We start from the raw sequence: 13317 nt of genomic DNA, 5'->3' as shown, positions 1-13317 counted from the left end.
CTTTAGAGGTTTTTAGAGTTTACTGTTGTAAACTTCATAGATATTTGCTGGGGTTATGCCCAAACACAGTGTAATATTTTATAACGCAGAGCAAACATAGCTGAACACTTCTTAAAGAAGCTGAAGAGTTCAACAAGTTGAACACTTTTTCAACTAGGATGAAGCGTTCATTTGCAGTTTGAGATGGGTTTGAATCACAACATAGCCTCCTAATCCCTAAGGGATATGTTCAGCTCCAGATTCACATCCTGACACAAGGCCAAACTACTTAGCTTATACAATGCCAATGGGCTGATGAAGTAGACGTTACAAATATTAATCTGACTGCATTGAGTATCATTGATTTATGAGAAAATATGAAGGTGTTATACAGTTTATCAACACCTGTGATTTCTTAGCTGCTATTTGGAATGTTCTAATGTGACCTGGATTGCTTTTTAAGGCATTTATCTTCTAAATTATTCAGTCACAAATTTAACCCTAATCTCTATACAAATGCTTCCTTTATGTGTTTAATTTTTCACTAGCTTACTTACCATTATTAGCTTTTCTGATTTCACTATAAACTGTTTCAGTCCCCTTCTGTACAGGAGCTGGAAAATGTATTGGCACAGAATCAATTTCTTTTCTTTTTTGTGTTTGCCTTACGAAAAGCTCCTTAAACAAACAGAACACACTGTTTTACTTTCAGAGGAAATAGTTACATAAGCAGCAATCAGCCTGTGGAGTCTGTAAGAAAAAACAGCTACACCCCCTCCCCCAAACCCAGTCCATAAGGTTCTGAGAGGGAGATGTCTCATCTGCTACATATAAAATTATCATCCATATAACCTTCCCTTTTAAAAATTAACATTCTAATAATTTTCTCAACTTTGATATTACTTTAATTTTACAGAAATATCTAACACTAGAGAAGAGTTTCTCTGGATCACTTAAAAGAGCTTCTTCAATTTGTTTTAAGGATTTAGGGATCCTAGACCTCATGAGATCTGTAATTTGGAAGACTAACTATGCCTTATTTTGGCAACTAACCTGATTAAATCTTAAAGTCACAAAACCAATCTATTTTGCTGTTCTTTGAGAAATATCTCAGAAGAATATCTGCAGATTTCATACTGCACAGCTTCTATTTAGGTGCTAACTAGGAAGTGTCTCCTCTCAGTTCCTCACTACATCAGAACTCTTCCATTACTGCACTGAGATCAGGTGGACATAGCAGGAGCGAAGGCTGAAAAGGCTTGTGGAAAGACAGAAAGTAATAAGAAAATGCAGAAAGAAAAGATTTATGCCTCTAAGGACACAACTGGGAATACAAATGCAATGTTAGTCTTAGCCATCCATTTTTCAGACCCGTGGGGTTACAAGCTCTGTAAACTTCTGTTTCTCTGTGAAGTGGAAAGCAAAAAGCTCCTTTTTTTTTTTTCCCCTCCCTTTTTGACATCTCTGAAAACCTACCCACAGAGTTTTGATACCAAATTGTTATAACTATAGGCAGTTACCACAGTAGGGAAGAGCAAAGCCTTGGCCAAAGGCCTGAAAAGCTGAAGAACTCAGTTTCTCTACAGCCAGTGTAAATGCAGCTCTGGCAAGTAACAGATTTGAGCAATTTCCTTGATTTCTTGTGTAGTTTGGATTAATATTAAAGCAAACTTCTCCAGAAAATTGTATGCTTAAAATTGTTTTCTTCAGTTGGTTTAAAAGGCCATGCAGGCAGGGCTTAGGAGCTCGCTGTCTGAGGATCACAAAGCATTTTAGAAACATTCATTAATTTCATTTGAACTGAGTCACTTATAAAATCTCAGGATTCTATCAATATCTCCCCTAATTTCTGAGTATCTTCACTAAAGTTATATTCTTTTTTTGTTGTTGTTTAGATCTTCACTAAGTTAGATTTTTCTATGTGAAGTAAAAAATTAAAATAAAAAAAATTGAAGATGGTTGTATCCTGTCTGCAAGAAAATGGAAAGAGAATTCACATTTCTGGATACAAAGTCCTGCACATTAGTTATTAAAACTTTTAAAGAATTCAGGCATATTGATCTGCAGCCAGACTAAAAATCAGGACTGTTACTGTTCTGCATTGCTCTGAAGAACCTCAGTGGTTCTGGCACCACATTCTAATTTTCTAAAGCTAATTTAATTTTTGTTAATTCTGTTAAGTGTCCATTAAAAGTTGGGACCTAATACAACAGAATCGAGATAGAAAACTGCTATTAATTTCAACACTAGTAGGAGCTGCACTGCACAAAGCACCTAATCCCAGCTTTCACACTGCAGTTTTAGCATGAATATTCTTTGCAAAATAGTCTGAAGATCATGAAATGCTTATCCTATGCTTATGGACTATTGCTGAAATGATCAATACAAATTTCCAGTGAAGCAAGATGTGTTCTTTTCAGAATTTTAATGAAAGGTAGTTTGTTTCATTTGGAACACATTTTTTAGCAGACTACAATCCCAAATATACTCCTGTTGACTCTATGGGAAGATTTGGTGGGAGGTATTTCCTTAGCTTTTTGTTTTGAAAATTAATTACATTAAATTGTGATAAAATGACACTGTCCATGTTATTTTCTTTGCTAATCTTCCAAAAGTTGTCTCAGTGCTTGGAGAAATTACTTTCATGATTTGACATTTTGTTCTCACTGACTTTTATAATGTTGCCACCCTGCAGATGACTAACCAGCTACAGAAGTAAAAGAAGCAGCATGTTATTATCCATGATTAGCAGTTTCTCCCTTCTCACTGTAGGGATATTTCTTGATCTTACTTTAGCACTGACATTTGGTTTAGCTCATATTAATAATAAAAGGTCTAAATCATTTGCCATCTTTCTATACAACTAAGCTTTAGAAAAGGTAGGCATTATATTTTTGTCAGGCATATAACCTCCACAAATATTCAATTTAATCATTCTTGAGTATGACTGCCTCTTTAAATATCAAATTAACAATCAACTACAACTACCCCAAATAAAAGCTGTCCTGCGAAGCTCCAGCTCTACCTCATATTTGAGGTAGCCTCTTCACCCCTACTTAGAAAGTAGGTATCCACCTATCCAAGCAGGCTTACCACCATCCATAACGTTGTAATGAACCCTGTTCTTTTTTGCTTATCATAGGACCATAGTACATACAAAGTTTTTGATGCACTAGCCTATTCACCATAACGCTGTGTTAAAAATCATTTCATAAATGGCCAGCTACTGCAGACATGGCTGGAAAAACAGGGTGAAACTACAACTGCTTTAAAATGTATTAGTCCTTCACTGGCCAAGACAAAATGTACATCCTTCTACAATTACGTAAACTTGTTCTGAGGTGGCATTCAGTTATTCCTGATTTCAAAAAGCGACCCAAAAACTATTGTTACAGTTTACATATTGCAGTATTCTTTCACAATACAAAAAATATGATTCTCCTACTCTTCAGATTAGTATCACCATTGACAACAGTGGTAGGAGGAACAAATAAATGGACAGATAAAATAATTTGAAGCTAGTCCTGAGTGATCAAAGCAATGTGGGGTTCCGCAGAAGGAACCAGACTGTACATGCAGTCTGCTGGATGAGACTTGCACGCCCAGAGAAGAGACAAGCGTGCTATACTTTGTCTTCATTCAGAAAATAGGTGGTATCAAAACAGATGCAATTGGGATTTGGAGCTAGATGATAATTTGAAAGGTCTGTTCCCTAACAAGGACTGATCATAGCCCACAGAGAGATGTAAGTATTACAATTTGAAACAAAACTCGTGCAATAACATCAATGTGATAAAAGCACCAGTGGCAGTCCTATGGCTGTTAGTTTTGTGGGCGTGCTTGATTACTACAAGGGTATATAATGAAACAGATTTTTGTTTCTCCTTTCCCAAGAAATAGTCTCATCCTCTCCTCATTGCTAAAGACAATGCAGAGCTGAAAGAATTAAACTTGCAGCTTGGTTTCATATAACTCCTTTCGTTTAAGCAGCAACATCATGATGCTCTGAAAGATTAACGCATTAAATGCTTGCAGTGCAGTTGCCATTTATGTGACCAAAGCATGCATCCACTTGTGTACTGGGTGCAACACAAGAAATTGATCAGGGAGTTATAACATTTCAATGTATTTGAAGCGTGGTTCAGTCTTACAGAATAAATTAACGTTCTGTATGTCATACATAGGTCTGTAACATGAGTCAGCATTTAGTTAGAATAGTCTGATCTAATTTATACACTCTCTTTTAAACATTATTTTGCAATTTAATGGGATTCAGCTATGATGGAAGTCTACATAGCACAGACACTTATTACTCAGTCTCATATACTGGAATCTCAGGAATGAGATGAAAAGCCTATTTTTAGAGATGCTGGTCTTGCATTTAATAGGATTTTTCATTTAAATTGTGATATATTAGCATATCTTTACCATTCTACATTGTACAATGCACACTCAGAAAACATTTGGAACAATTAAGTATTAGCAATTAAGTATTAGCCCTATTCTGAGAAAGGGTACAGCTATGTTATCCGCATGCAGAACTTAGCAGAGGTGGATAAATAGCATGCTAAGAATACAGGAAAAACTCTGTGATGAATGATACCAGCATGTCAGAAAAGAGCAGAAGAACAGGAGGACTGGCTTTAGCAAGAGAGCTTTGATGCCAAGCATGAAGAGTGAGCATTTTGACCAAACATCTGTATTACTAGCTAAACAAGCATGCCTTTGGTCTCTGAAATAAGTGATTGTTCCTTCCTACAAGGGAAAAGCAAATTTGTTCATTCCTTCATCAGTCTGCTTCTGATTAAGCTAAAACAAAGAAGCTAGGGCATAGCATAAATGTCTCTGGTGGGTTTTATTCACTCTTAGCTACTTGAAACCTTTTCTAAGTTTCTGAGAGATTTAACAGCTTTCAGCACAAGAGTATAATGATATCACTGTTCTCCAGCTGACAGAGAGTGATTCAAGTGTGCATTTGGTGAATAAATTTTAACGGATATTTCTCCTACAAGGTTGCAGAGACACGTACCTTAGACTCATGCTATGATTTCTGGTTATTGTTGCCATAGAGCTACTGTGAGACATGTGGGCCAAAATTACCTGGGTACCAATATTCTAATTTTTCTGTCTGATGTGTCACAAAACCCAGGATGGTCTCCAGCCCTCTCCAGACTGAAAGACTAAATACACTCTCTTCTCTCTCCCTTCTCTATCACAAGTGTATTACAGCTTTCATCCTTCAGCCAGTTCCTTTATAAACAAAAGCAATTCCTCTGATTTCTGTTCTCTCTGTTAACCTACCCTGTGGCTAACCTCAAAGAGCTGTCAATAAATTTGGACTCTCTAACATGAGGATTCACAGCAGGCTGCTTTCTGCTCAGAGACACAGATCTAGCTGGGAGCCCTGCTCTGCAGAGACCTCACATGAACGGGATGGGCAAGTGACCGAGAGGATCCCTGGAGAAGAAGGACTGCAATGAACAAGAGCATGGTTGCCACAGCATCGTCTACATTAAGGAACACTATTGGCATGAAACTGTCATGCATGCAAAGCACAACCTGCTCTTACGTTCATAGATGCTAATGTCAGACCAGAGTCAGGGAGTAGCAACATGCACGAAATTACTCCCAAATCATAACCGTAGATGCCAGACAGTTTATTACCTCTGTGAGGATCAAGCGTTGATACTTCAACTTCAGTGTACTCCACCTCAGCACTCTCAAGGTCAGGTCCTGCCCCAAAAATATCAAGAAGATGTTTCTTTGTTGCACTGCATGCTTCACTTGAGCTGTGGGCCTGATCCTGCTGCCACTGAAATTAACGGACGTGTCTTCATTGACTTTGATAGGTGCAGGATCAGGCCCTATTTATGGCAGATGTGAGTTATAAGAGGTGTAAGGCCTACGTATTCCTAAGGTCCATCCCTACCTGAGAAGCAGCAGTACAACACAAACCAAAATTCTGAAACTCTGTGATGTGAGAATTGCGCCTTAATTCTTACTTTCTATTTAACACCTTCAAAAGTGTCACAACACAAATGGAGCAGGAGATTATCTGGGATTCTCCCCTATTCCTGCTGCAGCTACAGGTCCTCTCTCTTCTACATCTCTCCCTGCCATTACTTTTTCTTCCTTTTGCATGGCTGCTGTGGCAGGACACTTCCCATTGTCCACTTCCCTCGAGTTTAAAAGCCTTCTCTAAGTCTTTCATGACTACCCTCATCACCTCTCATACTCTCAATTTCTGCTTTGCCTCAAAGCAATTTCAGCACTTTTCCCTTGTGCTCTCCATAAAGAGAGTTTCCCTTCAAGCTCCCCATAGAATATTTACAATGGCCACCCATCTACCTCTTCAAAATGCTCCTTTCTACAATGCCCACAAAAAGCTTGACAATGATTAGACAGCTGATTTACTAAGACTACTGGCTGACCAGTAGTGGCTAGCTGGATGTAACAGAGACAAGCAACAGCTGTTACTTCCTGCTCTTTTCCTTGGGGTATAGATGGATTTCTACTGGATTTCTGCAAAAGTTGGAAAGGACTACGGCAGTCATCCAGACTGGAATCCTGCAGAAATGCTTGCGGGTTCTTTAGAACAGAAAGATCTGATAATTAGAACAGTAAAATTTTGGAGCAGCCTTTCAACAGCATTAGTTTTGGAGCAATATTGCAATAGCATTGGTGAGAGAAGGAAAAAAAAAGCTAAGAAAAAAAAACTGTTTAAGAAGGAATATTAGTCGATAACAAAGTTTAAATGACATGCTTCCTACAATAGCAAAGTTTCTTGAGGATTGATACAGCTTTATGTTCCTATGTTCCAGCTGTCTGTGTGTTTGTTTTACATGAGAGTGTCTCTATTTCTAATTTGACTTATTCAGGCCACAATGGGCTAAGTTCCATACACTGACCATAAGCTCCTTCCTCTTGCTTGCTGAAGTAAAAGCTATTGTCACACAAATACAGAATGGTTACTGTTATTTTTAGAATTATATGAATAATAGGCTTCTGTATCTGGTACACAGACCTGCAATAGCCTAGCTGGTTTTAATGAAGCTGCCTAATCTATAGTGGATAAAGACTGAAACCATTTATTTCCCGCACACATGCAGGTTGCTACATCAGAGCTAACTTCATCTGAAACAGGTAGGATAAAAAAAAACAAGAATCATTGAGCTAGAGTTTCCAAAGGTCTTTTTCAAGTTTTTCTGTGAAATTATCCACATATTTAAGCAGTATTCTTTGAATAAATATTTTAAAAACACTGGTCATGAAGAATACAATATGCTAGATGATACAATAGTCGATGACACCTTTTAATGATTATAGATATTATCCCATGTGGCATGTCAAGGCATTTGGCAGGTCATTTTATTCTGATTCATAACAGATTATTTTTAGGTTTAATGCTTAAATATTTCAAGATCTGTAGAAAGGAAGAAAAGACAGAGAAGTAAAAGAAGTCTGTAGAAAAAAAAATAAAAAACCCTGTTTTTGAATATATGTCATATAGAACTTAAAATTCCTACTATTAGTTGTAAACTGTCCTCCATCTGAAGGCCTCAGTTCCAGCACAACTAATTACACTTCACAATGCTGTTCGGAAATGGGTCTTGTCATTTCCATTCTGCACATGAGGAAAAAGATCTATATTTGTCAGTTTTCTCCACTATCAGAGAGAAGGAGGAAAGGACTGGACCTATCGAATCCTCACTGCTGCCACAAGAAAACATAACAGCCTTCAATTGTAATTAAAAATCTATATAAAATTAATAAAATTAAAATCTGTTGCTTAAGTTTGATATTACCTTTATTTTCATCTGTTGATTTCATGTGATTTTCACCATCTTCAATGTAACCTGATCCTAAAATATTCAAGCAAAAGTAAAGCTGAGAAAATATTTATTAAAGCCAATCAAATGAATGAGTTAAACAGCTGCAGTTCCTATTGCCATTGTATATTTACATATGAGAAATTCTACTTTTAGATTCACATTTAAAGACAGTCATGTAACACAGGTGAGTAGGACTTTTTAAATAATCAGGTTAAAAAATAATAATGGGATAACTTTGCTCATAGCAGGTACTCTAAACAACATGTCCACCTATTTCATGAAGTGCACTGAGATCCTGGAAAGAAAGTGACCAGTAAGAGCAAGTTAACATTGCTACGTTGCGGCCAGACCGCGGGAGCACATGCCACAACTCAAATTTGCTCTCTGAACTCATTTTTTGAATCTGTGTGAAATCTGTCAAAATGAGGAAGAAATTCTCTTTTACCATCATTTTCCATCTGTAATATTAGTAACTGATTGCCTGGTAGAAGTGCCTGAGCAGATTTATAAACAAGTCTTTGTATAAGACATGCTCATAAAAAGCTATGTAAAGACAAAATGATAGAAGACACTTTGGAGGATGTTATTGGGATTATAGGATTACCAAAAATTTGGGCCCTGTCTAAACCACAACCATGCAAGTCCAAAGCTTAGAATAAATATTTAATTAGGTCAATTCACTACTAGTCTTACAGCAAAATATCCTACCAGAATAGTAGTCTCCATCATTGTGCTGTCTTGCCAGTTTTTCATTTGTCGAGTTTGTAGCCAAGGCAGATCTGAAAAGCAAACCAATAAAAGTTTATGTAATTATCCAAAACAGTCAATAAAATCAACATGATGATATGCAAATATCAGTCATTGTCTATGCTGACTACCACAATTTCTTAAGTACTGAAGCTAATGAAAATTTTGTTTCTGTCTTTATGATAACCATAAGTAAGCTTTAAAGTCAAAGGTGGTCCTTCTTGCATTACTTTAAGACTTCTGTATTTTTAATTTCATTTCTAAATGCAAATTCTAAATTCAAATGTAGGTTTGATATTCTTGTATTTCTCTTAGCTCTCCTTTTTCTATTTTTAGAGTATTTCCTCATCCTGTTGTTGTGTAAGCAGGTGGTGCATGAAGCACAACCATCTATTGTTTGCAGGTGTGTGCCATAATAAACTACATTCATACGGTGGAAGGCCCCAGACCTTTAAACAGAAATACTTCACCATTACCAGAAAGCAAGCTATCTTACCGAGACATCTCCATGGATGATCCTTTAGCTTGACAAAGAAGAATAAAAGCATCTATTAATATACTGTACAAGTAAATTAATTTTAAAATAAGAATTAAAAATAAACAAACAAACAAAAAAAAACCACAGCAACTATCTACCCAAATCAGAGTAAATTCTCTTAGATATTACCAAATCAATTACTTAGTGTCCTACATCCCTTTTAAATGTCTCTTTTGCAGTGAAGCTAAGATCTTTAACCTCAAATTTCAGCCTGGTAAATTTAAGCTGCCTAGGGCATCCAGGTACTCAATTCTATTCTGCCTAAGATACCTGGACAACTTCAACACACCTACAGCTTAATTTGACCCTACCATGCATTTTAAGCAGACTTTTAGGTTTTTAAAAACATATGTAGTGATTTCCCGAGGCCTCACCCCCACGGGCCTTTATTCCTGAAGCAAATACAATGTTTTTACTGCAGTACATTAATTACCAAAGAAATAGAAGAGAATCATTTCTTACCCTTTTTCTTCTTACATAAAAACCACCATACAGTGAGAGTTATTGCTCCTGCGATAAGTATTAGGACAAATGCGGCAATGACTCCTTTCTGCCAAGACGCTAAGATGACTGGAAATAAGGAAGACACGTTTAAGAGAGTATATACACTGTCATCATTACTAACTTCTGCATAAAGCAAGCTTTTACTTTACTACAAATTAGCCTTCCTACACGCTGCTGAAAATCTTTTAGGAGACTTGCATGCAAAGGTCACTAGTGAGCCTTGCTCTTGCGACAGACAAGTCAGTAAAACAAAGGGTTGCTTTTAACTTAATATGACTCCTTTGGCTTTTGAGCATCTGTTAAACTTTTGTACGTAGGTAAAATAACCTCTGTTTATAAATGCTTCTCTGTCTAACTTCTGCCAATGGTAGAACAAAACCAAGTAAGGCAGGTATACTTCATAATATTCCTTACATTTAGTAACTTTGCAGATAACACGACCTCACCTGCCATGATAGCAGTGTGCAGCTTATTGTAAAAGTTAACTTACCATTGATGGTTATTGGATGGCTTTTCACATTCACCTTAGCTCGATTAGAAACCATGCAGTAATACGTCCCTGTATCCTGTCTGCTCATTGTTTCCTTGTGCCACACGATTCTGTCTGTGCTTTCAGTTTTTTCATATAAAAGAGTATCGTGATCAGTTTTTTTAAAAATCCTGAAGTGGATTGGCCAAGATCCTTCTTCCACAGAGCAGAGAAAAGCAGTCCCACTGCCATCTTCCACTTCCCCATATGGAATACTGCCCAAGCTGGCATTCCTGATTGGTACTACAAAGAAAGGCACAAATGAAACAGATCTCTTTGCTATTAAAAATAACTTTGATGATAAAATACTGTATTGTAGATATACTTGCTTTAATGCCATTTTACTTAGCTAAACAGAGTGAATGCACAGTATTAATCTTTCTGAAATATCTCTGCCAGATTGCATCCTCTAGTAAATATTTTTATACACTCAGAAATAAAGAGGGCATCATAAAGAAGCAAAGCAGACACCGAAGGAAACTATCCATTCCTACAGAAGTCAGTCAGCCTCCTAAACTCCTTCAGATTCCCACCAGGCCCCAACCTAGAAATTACTTAATTTTCAGAAATAACACACTCAGCAGCTTGATAGTAGAAATAATTATAGCTCAATTTATTTACCTATGCTTCCATAGTTATGTAGAGTTACACTGTTTTATACTAACTGCATTATATCCTTCTAGTAACAATAGTAAACATTGACAGATGATGTATCAAAGGCATGAGCAAGTCCTAAATTCTAAAGATTACAAGATATAGCAAACAAAAGAAGATAGTCTGCATTTGAACAAGTTGTAAGAATATGCATAGTGAAAATACAGTTTTTAGGTTACTAATGAAGTATATTAACATATACAGAGCTAGCTTATAAGTACTTGTGAATCAACACTAAAAATTGCATCAGGAAAAAAGATGTATATACAGTTAACACTTTCTATGGCACAATGCAAGTAGAATGTCACTAGCTTCCCAAAATGCTTTGGATTTGAAACATCTGCTTTGCTAAAACTGCTGAACAAAATTTCTCTAGAAGTATTATTAATGTGTTTGGAGCAGGGTCATGGATAACACAAGACAAAAGTAAATGAGGAGTCATCAAGGCAACACTGGCACAGAAGTAAAAGGAGGAAGCCAAATCTGATGTGAAAAGATGCTTGTCATGAAAGCTGCATTTATATTAGATAGGAAGCTGATTTGCTGATTTAGATGCAAAATGTGGGCTACTACAACTGGACCCATGACTGTGAGAGGATTGATATATAAAACAAAAGGTGGTTGGTGTTTTTGTTTTTTTTTCTCCCAGATCTGGTATAGCTAGAAAGGACAGAATATAAAGAACTCAAAGAAGCCATGTCAGGAGAGAATGGCTGCAGCAGATAGGTTCATCAGATTCCAAAGCGTGACTTTCTATTCAGAATTTCCAAACAGTGTCACAATATATCCTGAAACACTGCTGTAATGAAATAATGCAATGTGCTAGTTCTAGCAAGGATGTGTAAAACACTGTAGAAATAGACACTGATTAAGGGACTAAGATTATGCTTTGTATTTGTTACTTGTTATTTCAAATTACCTTGACTTTAAATTTTACTGGATAAAGCTTTTCACGGTTTTATATTTCAGCTTCTCTCCAGTGTTAGCAAAGCATATCCTAGTGGAACTGATGAACTTGATGTGCACTCCTAGCTCTATAATCTAAGCAAAGGCAAATACTGTAATCTGAGACTTGTTTAGAGGCCAAGAAAGTGAAGAGCATGTCCTTCAGCTGTGCAATAATCCAACTGACCCAGAAGAAATGCAACAATTCTGGATATATCTGTTCTAGTCATGTACAACTCAATGTCAAAACTCACATTTCTTCAGTAAACTCAGAGAGAATCCACATTTTAGCAAGTTTATATTCTTAAAATGAACACAGTTTGGATTCAGGCTGGGACACAAAACTGAAAATTCCTTTGAACCACTAGGATCTGAACTATCGTGTGAAACGTTACTACCATCTGCTCAGAGAGCACCAAATATATAGAAATACAGTATGTTGGTTAAAATCCTACCAAAACAAGACACTCTTACCCACGTAAGAACTAACACGCATGTATGTTTTAAGTTATTGGTATCAGTCTCTTGTAGCTTACTGTGAAACTGTTTTTTGCTTCTTGAAGTTGCTCTTCACATCTGCCAATTGCACACTTGCAAATCACAGCATTTTCACTAGCATGCTCCTTCTTGAAGTAGTGTTAAGATTCCCAGCATATATCAAGCCTCATGTTTTCTTCTATAACCTTCCAATTCACCTTTTTAAAGCTTCAGCTACCTCATGGATAGAGGAATTTTGCCCTTTCTAATGCAGCCTCTGTTTTTCCTGCAGCACCTCCTACAGGTTCTCTCATGTTCTAGATTTGAATATCCTCATCCTTTGTTAAGGAATGTCTGTGGTTATTTAGAGATTCAGATGCATGGTTTTTTCTTTTTTTTCTTTTTCTTTCCCTTATTTCAAATATCCCCCTGCAGCAGGACATTTCAGCAGTGCAATTTTGTCCTCTCACTCTTAAGGGTTATAAGCTAGTAAAGTCATTGTACTTAAAACTGAGCACAAAAGTAACTTCTCATATTGCAGATCAGTTTGCTCATTTCCAGTAACTACTATTTGCAGATACAGCATAATAATAGACTGACTTTCAGAGCTACTAAGGAACTGCAGCCTTTGGTGTTGAACATGCTCAGTGCCTCATAACATTGCAATTAATAACAGAGATTTTTAGAGAGATTACTGAAAGTGTAGATTTAATTTTTTTTTTAAACCAGGAATCTAGCTAGCAAGCTTATTTTGGTGAGAAAATTCATAGAAATAACTTCAATATCCTTACATATGCAATAAATCCAGACCTATGGAAATCAGACGTGGAAAAAATGGATCTGGTTCTGAAATTTTTAATCATTATTTTACTGAAACAGCTTTTGTCGTTCAAATTTTTGAACGCTCAAGATCAAATCATTTATGCTTTGCCAGTAAGACTACTTCTACAATAAGATTTCAAGTCAGATGTCTTTTGCATTAAAATAAACTCAGCTGTAGTTAACTCAATTCTGACTACTATCAAGATTTTTACTTCATTGACAAATAGTCTGATACAGATCTCCAACTATTTTTACTCCATTTGAACTAGGATTTATAAACATTTTGACTG

At 36.5% G+C, this 13317-nt stretch overlaps 1 protein-coding gene across 9 annotated transcripts in view; it reads right to left on the bottom strand.

Moving 5' to 3' along the window:
* PECAM1 (platelet and endothelial cell adhesion molecule 1) overlaps positions 1–13317 on the bottom strand; it is a 39096-nt gene that overhangs the window by 12444 nt on the left and 13335 nt on the right. For 3 of the 9 annotated variants that reach the window (XM_080561147.1, XM_080561151.1, XM_080561152.1), the window contains 7 exons: positions 10091–10372; positions 9559–9666; positions 9055–9082; positions 8520–8590; positions 7785–7841; positions 5644–5712; positions 537–593 (listed from right to left, as the gene is read on the bottom strand). In XM_080561147.1, coding sequence (XP_080417273.1) covers positions 537–593; positions 5644–5712; positions 7785–7841; positions 8520–8590; positions 9055–9082; positions 9559–9666; positions 10091–10372 — 672 coding nt within the window. Of the gene's footprint in view, positions 1–536; positions 658–5643; positions 5713–7784; positions 7842–8519; positions 8591–9054; positions 9083–9558; positions 9667–10090; positions 10373–13317 lie in introns of those variants that run through there. The other 6 variants (XM_080561148.1, XM_080561154.1, XM_080561153.1 and 3 more) reach the window with 4 other exon arrangements.

Source organism: Anser brachyrhynchus (assembly GCF_964034855.1).
Source record: "Anser brachyrhynchus genome assembly, chromosome: 18".
In the NCBI taxonomy this organism is placed as follows: Eukaryota; Metazoa; Chordata; class Aves; order Anseriformes; family Anatidae; genus Anser; species Anser brachyrhynchus.
The sequence above is the reverse complement of the archived record's forward strand: the minus strand, read 5'-3'. Positions and strand labels throughout refer to the sequence as shown.